Source organism: Pectinophora gossypiella, chromosome Z (genome assembly GCF_024362695.1).
Source record: "Pectinophora gossypiella chromosome Z, ilPecGoss1.1, whole genome shotgun sequence".
Classification (NCBI taxonomy): Eukaryota; Metazoa; Arthropoda; class Insecta; order Lepidoptera; family Gelechiidae; genus Pectinophora; species Pectinophora gossypiella.
Genome location: NC_065433.1, coordinates 4,984,669 through 4,993,781, shown reverse-complemented (window position 1 = coordinate 4,993,781; position 9,113 = coordinate 4,984,669). Strand labels below are relative to the sequence as shown.

General features: G+C 35.4%; 1 protein-coding gene across 1 annotated transcript in view; it reads left to right on the top strand.

Moving 5' to 3' along the window:
* The first annotated feature begins 967 nt into the window (after window positions 1-967).
* LOC126380135 (inhibitory POU protein) overlaps window positions 968-9,113 on the top strand; it is a 76,295-nt gene continuing 68,149 nt past the window's right edge. The window contains exon 1 of the mRNA XM_050029391.1: window positions 968-1,072. Coding sequence (XP_049885348.1) covers window positions 968-1,072 — 105 coding nt within the window. The remainder of the gene's footprint in view (window positions 1,073-9,113) is intronic.

Here is a 9,113-nt window from a genome sequence, read left to right as displayed (position 1 = left end):
TGTCGTCTCCTGTATGGGGCGTGGATGTGACACCTCAATTGAGGTCCAAGCGTTCAATAGTTTAAATATTTCACAAAATAACGCCACGAGTGACGTTTTTCCAATAATTTCCTCCATGTGAGGCCTAAACTAAACTTCTCTGCGAAACTTCACGTCAATTAATATCAGACAACTTGATTGCGGTTTACCACTTGCCACCGCTATAGAGAAATAAAACGAAATGTTATTTACACATTCTGCACGACGAAGATACGATATGATCAAATGAATAACCAGGATTTCTAGTCTCAAAAAAATTTGCAAGAACGACATGTTTAAAAGCTATCACCATGAGACATCACTACATAACAGTCAATCATGTTAGATCATTTCCATATCGTTGGTTCCTAGGCGACGGGTTATCGCCTGTCACTACGTAAATCAAAGGAAATTGAAAAAGCAATTTCCGCTCAGCTCGAAGCTCATCGGAATTAATTTCCAGATCATTACCGAGTCCACGTGTAACAACCTTCAATTTGGCCATTTACTCGGAAACTTGTAAATTTGTTCCCCCGAGTTATCGATTAGGATATAATTAGGGAGCGTGCCAATCGCGTCACGGGCCATCCGTCAACCTTTTTGGAGTTAGAAGCGTGAAAAGGTAGTAGGCACGAGAAGTGAATGGACCAATTACATAATTCAGTAATTCGTGGAGCGCCGGCGGCGGCAGCGGCGGCGACGTAAACATGCGTGCGGGGTTGGGGAGGGGCCAGTGGCGCGCGGCGGGGCGAGGGCGTGGCCGGTGACGTCACACGCCGCCGTCACTCAGTCGGTCAGCAGCCGGCGCTGGTAGCGGTCGTGCCGCGTTTTCGCCCCGGAGTACGATAAATTCGCCAAGATTTTCGACAGGCAGTACCACTCGCCCTCCAAGGTGCTGAAGTTGGAGGACGACCCTTGGGGGTCATGTGCCATGTACTCCCCGGAGAAGATGAAGTCGGGCGGGGGCCTGATGGCGCCGCCAGGGTGCTTCCCTGGCCGCTACAGCCCCACGTACCGCACCTCCGACCCACGCCGCTGCGTGCCCAACCCCTCTGTGAGTACCATGCTTTATACTCTATGGTTGCCATCACAAGACATCACCAGTGCTTGTGCGTCTGCCTTAACCGGCGACGAAAAATCGACCCTCGTACTTCACTCTCATCGAAAGATAAACATGTTTACATCGACCATGATACACTAACAATGACGTATTATAAGACCACGTCTGGTCGGTACGGTGCCAGGAAACGTTCAATCTTCTCGTCTCTTCTTATTTACGCCACGTCGTTCTGATAGCACACGTGTCTACCCGCATTTACACCGTTTTGACGTTGACGTGATATCTTTGAGACACATTGATCATATTTTGACGTTTATTCGGATCAACACAAAACAAAATCTTTAATAATACTTTCCGTATTCTGTTTTTAAAACACGTAAAGAAGACCTACTACAGTTTTCTGTAGGACAAGGTTTTTCAGAAAGTGTACTAACATTATTTTTTTTCAGGTTCTTTAATAATTATGTTTATTTTCTTTGCAATGCGATTGTTTTTCGCTGGCTGCTGTGCGATCGTATTATGGAGCTCCATAGAGGTTAGTTTTCACTTAAGCGATGTTTATTTCAGTTCTTAATGCACGGTGTTCGAGTCTACGACTTCAGGGAAAAATAAAAAAAAAACCTCCATTATAAAAATGTAGCCTAACCAATAAAATAAAAAGAAAGTTCTATAACAAAGTCGCAATAGTTCAATGGTTTAGAGTTGTAGCTGTTACTGCTGTGGTTGCAGGTTCAATTCCCCGTTGGGCTATTGAGTCATGTTAAGAGTAACTTTAATAAATAACTGTAAGTAAATGGCAAACGACCAATAAAAAAAAGATGATAAAAATATTAGATTAAAAAATAACACTTTACAGTAATAATCTTAAAAGACACGAGTTCAATAATTTAATTCTTTAATTATAGACAAAGTAAATTTACTTCGATTAAAACAAAAAATTAAAACGCTAAACTAAGCCAAAATTTTATAATCGACAGAATCAACCTACCTATTTAACAAATTCTACATCTATTGTAATTTTAATTTGTTGTTCTTATAATTATTGTATAAATGATGCCTTAAATATTTAAATACTTACAATAAGGATTAGGTTCTTGGCGAAGTAATTACTTCTATTTACAAAATGTCCGAGAGTCAGAAGCATAGAATTGTTAGTTATACCTAATCTTAAATATAATCAAATCATTTATTTAATCCTTATCATAAATATTTTTTGAATAAAGAAATTTAAAATAAATGCGATTTTAATAAATAAAAATGAAATTGATTTCGTTTTAAAAACAAATAAATATAACCCAGGTTAGGCCTAGTTAAAAGTATAATCAGTTTGTTCGAGTTGGAATTCGTATATTGAATTACAGGCGCTGAGGTCTGTAATTCGTATAATAAATAGGCGCGTAATAAAAAGTTACCGACGGCGCCGGCGGCTCCCTTTGATTACAGTTCAATTGTTTTATATTCAACGTTTCATTTTACGTAATGTCCCACATTTCTCAGTCGGACTTTTGCTGTTTTTGTTTCTCTCTTTTACTTCTTTTTATTAATAGGGTTTTGTTTTAAAATAAAACAATAAACAATATTATTATCTAGTTTTGTAACGGTGTTCTATGGCTTTGAAGTTGTTTATGGGTCATATCAGTGCTTGACTTAGTAAAATAAACAAAAACGTTGAAAATTATTTATGAGAATAGTCTGTTATTTGAAAAAAGACGTTATAATTTAAAAAAAAGCATTTATAATTTATACAAAATTGATATTAGTGGCCGCGAGTGTTGAGTGCGGACACGGACGCGTAGAGCGCCTGCTACGGCGTAACGACGTAGAACGTAGCAACCCCGTTACGCATTTATGCGTAACTTCTGTGAAATACAAACAAGATCATTTTAGTTTTTAATAAGTTTATTTAATTATTTTTCTTTTTTAAAGATGATATTATTTGTTAATTGCTATTTTTTTAATTAATATATTTTCACTTTTGGAAATAGACTTTATATTTTAAATTATATCATAGTAATTGTAACGCAAGGATATTGTTAATTAAAAAAGAACAGTGTTAAGAAGTTGTACACTACAATAATCATTTAAATACAAATATTTCCGACGGTAAGGTACTCCGGAAATTTATTTGAAAATAATAAGGAAATACATAAAATTATTAATTAAAAAAAATAATTTAAAATCAAACAAATAGGTAGCGAAAATTTTTGTTAAAATAATTGAATTAAAAGAATGTATTCATTTTAATTCGAGTAAAAAATAATCTTCGTGTATTTTTATAACAATTTGACAGAAGACCGTGCATTAAGACATTTTATTTGCTTCCTTATAAGGTATGTTTCAGAATACGGACTGAAAAAGGTGTTCAGACTGCGGCGGCGGCGATCACCGACGGCGGAAGACATAAATACAATAAAAAACAAACCCTTTTATAAACATAAAATTAAATTCGTTTTGAGAAATTGAAAAATTAAAATAATTTTATAAACTTTTACTTAATTATTTATAAAATGGGCGATTTAAATTTTATTTGTCGAAATAAAAAGCGGCGGATTAATACGTGTAACGGTATTCAAATTACTTATATTAAATTATACACGCATAATACATTGAATGCAATAAACACACATTAGTTATGTTTTTTTCTAAAACTAATAGATTTACAATAAAACTTAAAATAATTTTAGTAATATAGATATTTTTACCATACATATAAGTGATGGATAGGATGATGCCCATCGCTTTAAGGTACTTATATTGATTTATATTTGAAAAAGCATCCTTTATGTCCATCTGCCTGTCTGTATAACTACGAGTAACTTTGAAAAGTACCGGTAATATCCGCAATCAGAAATATTTTGAAAATTAAGAAAAATGAACTGTTTGGTTCTGTGGTACACCGCGGCTTGCTTCTCAACCAGTTAGCACTGGTTCAAACCCCGCGCGGTATCGGACTTGCATCAATGAGTTATTAATTTATCTTAAGTGCTGTTTTCACTAACGCAGTTGGCTCGACTACTACAAATAGCGATACGGCTCACCACCTACCACCTTGGTCTAACAGAAAGCTTGGTACTTAGTTCATCTTGCGATGGATGCGCCTCTGACTACTCCAATTGGGATATAGTCGTGAGCTTATGTTTATATGTAATAAATGAACTTCCAGAAGCTTTTAGAAAACTAATCGTATTCTATTGCAGTAAATATGCAGTTTCTCTGCAGTTTAGCAGCTGGCTTGCAGTTAAAAAGCAGTCCGTTTTTAATACCCTTAGATCCATACATACCTACTTACATACATTTATAATATACTATCTCCGAACTCCATACTACATCGATCTATTTACGTGTTCTTTCTCGAAATCCACAGACTTAGTTGTAAAACTTTTGAGTTTATAATATTTAAGTATAATTGTATTACATAGTCGAATTGGGATTGCCTTTTATGTCTTTGTAAATTGTGAATAAATAAATAAATAATAATAAACTATTGGGGTGAGCAAAGCCTTAAGTAGTTAAAAGATAACTTGTTACCACTTACATTTTGTCACCGGGATAAGCAAAGACTATGGAGTTCCATTTGCTTCGATCTTGACACACTTCTCTTGCTTCCTCTATATTCATCAATCGTTTCACACACGCCGGTTCAGAGTAGATCGTGCTTAACCTTTTCTAAGGACATCTTCAGTTTGGAGAATATATGTCCGTGGATGTATTCCATCACTTTAACCTCAGGAACCCAAACCTCACCTCAGGCGCAGGTATTCAAAGTTTTATTAGGTGATCACAATTCATTGTGGGACACCAAACGATGCGTTAAGTATTTCAAACACCATTACCGAGTGATCTAATTTAAAACTCGCGAGCATTAGGTCGTAACTTGAGATATACGAGTACGTAAGCACGTCATTATCATAATCGCAATGCAGTAAAATATATTTTTTATACTTATACAGTGTTTTAGTGACAACGTAAAGGACCCCGATACCGCCCCGCCGGCTTGGTCGACGATTCCTTCAATCAGCGCTTACCGCTATCGATCCACTAGGGTCGATTAATTCTTTCAAATATTTTTCCTCTCAGACGACGCCCTGAGCCGAGGTTCGCGCCCAACTGGGCACCGTCGGGCCTGTTGTCTTAAACGTTGTACTGGCTTAGAGCTTTCAGCGCTCCCCATTTGTCCGGCCAAGTAGTTAATGCCATCTGCGGCAAATGTTTAATAAGTCAAATAAAAGAAATGTGATAACGTAATTAAAACTTTGATGATTCAGACCATGACTCTAAGTTAAACCCGTCGCAAACTCATGTAAGTACTTTTTGTGTATTTTAAAAAATATTTTCAATTCTATACTTTTGCGATGAAAAATTCCACTTGATATTAACTCAGAATCATGGTCTAAATCACCCCTCTCAATATCCGTGACGATGTCTCTAACACCCTGTATATTGATGTATTGAGACCATGTTTTTCAACGACATAATTATAAAAGAAGAAAATTATAAAACGTTTTCATATTCTTATTAGTACAATAATGCGGGTAAATACATATACACGCCTTTATTACCAATCGGGGTAATTAGAGCTACATTATAGTTATATAGTTTTTATACCAAGTAGTAAGGGCGGAAGGCAAGAGGGAAACCACTGCTCAATTTTTCCCTAAAAAGTTGCATGCAGAATGCTACACAGACAAGAGCGTGGCTTTTAAATTAGTGATGTGACCAAATAGTATACTTTCGTATACGGTCACGAGCATTAATATGTATACACTTTGGTACCATGTCATATTAACTTTTTTGACAAACTTAACTGTAAGTCTCTAAATGTCAAATATGTTAGTGCGACAGAGTCCTAAAGTGGGTACATTATATTGCTCATGACTGTACATTATACATTTACTAACACTTATCATAAAATTAATTTCTCTAAAGCAATTTCTTCCAAGTAATATGTTTTGGTACATGTTTTTTCCGAAAATGCTTCAGGAGTAAAATGATGTATGAGGGTTTTGATCGGAACGTCATCATGGAAAACTGCTCCGCAGCAGGGAGTCACCCTACGGCCTGGCAAAACTATAGCACCTAGAACTTTTTTGATTTCACGAGACCTAATTAAGTCTTGGTCAAATTCTATCCCGGTAAAAAAACAAAATTAGTTACGCGTTAATTATTCAGTGACACTGAAATAATTGATTTGATTTCCTGCGGTTTAAGCTTTACATACAAAACCGTTCGACAACAATTACAATTAAATTACTTATGACTTCCTTCTCCGATACTTCAGATTCCATTCGAACTTAATAATAATTTATTAATATTTACCATTCGAAAAATATAATAACTCATGATATGAGTATCACGTGTCCAGCGGCGAAGGAAAACATCGCGAGGAAACCCTCCCGAGACATGCGTTTCGAAGGCATGCGATCTAACCTGTATTGGGTTGGTTTTCCCTTCACGGGTTAGGTCAGACAGGCAGTCGCTACCTAAAAAAAACGGCCCTGTCAAATTTTCAGGTTAGGCAAGTGGACCCCTTCATAAGGCTAGAGAGAAGTTGATGAAAATATAAATATATAGCTTGATAAACTATCATATTTTACAATAACGTAAGGGAATCAAATATAATACTTATAATTTGTTATCCAAAATTAAATGGAAAATTAACACGTGCGCCAACCGTTGCGTTGGCTGTACAAATAAAACAACATATTTACAGTATAAAGCTCCCGAACTATAACCTTCTATATAGCAACAAATCTCCCGTATAGCTCCGGTTTTATTGCATTTCACTCGTATCGCCTTCTCTTTCTCTCTAACGGCCGAACTGCCGGGCCAGAGCGAAACAGTTAGCGCCAGCCGTAGCCATCTTATTTTATTCATGGAGGCGCGAAACACACCGCGGCTGTGAGACGGGTATACCCAAACGTCCTTGTGGCAGACAAGGAGAGAGAACGGCTCTCAAGACCGTCTACAAACAAAACGCAGACGGGGGTGAGCGGCCAACGATTGTTATTCGACTTATATAGTAACGGTGTCTACGTTCATAAAAGGAGGAATGATAATAATAATAAAAAAGGAAAATGCATCTATTGAATCGTTGCGTTCAGAAATATGTAAATATGTAAACAGCGGCCACTCGGCGGAAACATTCCGGCTCGTTAGGTTTAGAATGAAATTGTGAATGTTGTATACTTATATATAGTAAGAGGTGAGTAAAAAGTATTGTAAATAGAGTCGGGTGGCTGTACCTGCTATGTGGACGAATGACGGGAGCGATCCCGAATATTGGAAATGTATTTTGAATTTTAAATTGTATTGTAGAGCAGCGTTGGATTTGTTGTTATAAAACATTGTTCTCGTGGAATTATCTACTTAAAATTACATATTATTATATATTATTGGTCATCATTAATTTAAGACCCACGCTAAAAAATACATATCCTAGAACTACCCTTATATACGTGTAATTAATTATTATACCTACTTATTGTTAAAGTTTGATATTGGCCCCGATTCCTGGAGACACCGTCTAATTTTATTTTAAGTTATATCTGTCATTTTCATATCCGTCGAAAAGGAAAGGGACGGATGATTCACAGCTCTTAATTTTAGGAAGAATGATTAAATGAACGTGTCGGGTTATTGACTGATGTAAAATTTTTAGACGGTTGGTTTAGATTTGTGCTTAAAATTGACGTGTGTTCCATAAATTTTATGCTTGTCGATTACCCGTCCCTTTCCTTTTCGGCGGATAAGAAAATGACAGATATAACTTAAAATAAAATTAGATGGTATTTACAAGAATTAGCACCATTATGCTAATAATTAATATTTGATATCAAATAATGACTGTGATCGGAACATGATAATGAATCGGGTACCTATTCATTATAAGTACACATAATACTTATTGAGAGTTGTTGGTTAGAAGTTCGGTTTACAGATCCCTTGATAAGCAAGTCCGACTTGAACTCGCTGGGTTTTTTAAGTTAATATAAAAAATTGATGACCTCCTTCTTTTTTGAAGTGGGTTTCAAAAAAAGTAAAATGACTTGCAGCTTACGAAAACTTTAATACGAATAATAAAAATTTGATCACTTCATTTATTGGATATATTTTTGATGAGTATGTAATTATAAATAATTCATTTTCTACATTTGCTGTAAAGTAACCAAGTGTTCTAGTTTATTTGAAAATATTTCGTTTCCTTTAATCTTACTCACCTTACAGTGTACGAGAAAGTTGTAGAGCGTACAATTCTGTACAAATTTGGTCTTGCACAATATTTACCATATTCAGCCGTTCTTGAGATACAACGCGTAGAATGGGGCGCGTACATAGCTGTTAGTATGACAACTCTTGAGGTACTGAGCCTTGTAACTTGTCTTAGTAGTCACTAGTAACATACATTAATGGTAATAGGCAAAGTAACATATATCATTATACATCAATGGTAATAGATGTCCAGACGTAATTACACATATACAACCTATATAGTACTTCCCACCACTAAATAATTAAAACATAGTAATTAATTAATTGAATGTTCTTAAAATTGTAAAATATGGGGCGTCTCTTACATGGAATGAGTAAAAAAAATATTTTGTATCTAGTCTATTGTGATAAGATGTTGTGAAGTATTGTGAAGTCTATTGTGAGTGAGTTTCAACTGACAAATTGCCAACAGTGAATTGAATACAATTGACAACATTTCAAATTTTTAAGCCGTGGTTTTTTGTGCTATTTCGAAAGTACTTGTTTAAATAGAAGACACGTATTTTTTCTTTTCAAGATTTTTCCACCAGAAGTTACAAAACATATTTTTTGAAAATTGGACTCTGCCATTGATAGAATGAAGGCAGTATAATGTAATGTACCTTTGCATGCGTATTTAAAATAAGTCGCAAACAAAGTGTCATGTCATGTATGACATTTACTTTTTTAATATTTTTTATGTAAAGGTCTGAACTTATTATGCCTTCCTCTTCTGACCTCGTGGATTTTTCAATATATTTCTATTATTACTGAATTAAAAAATCTG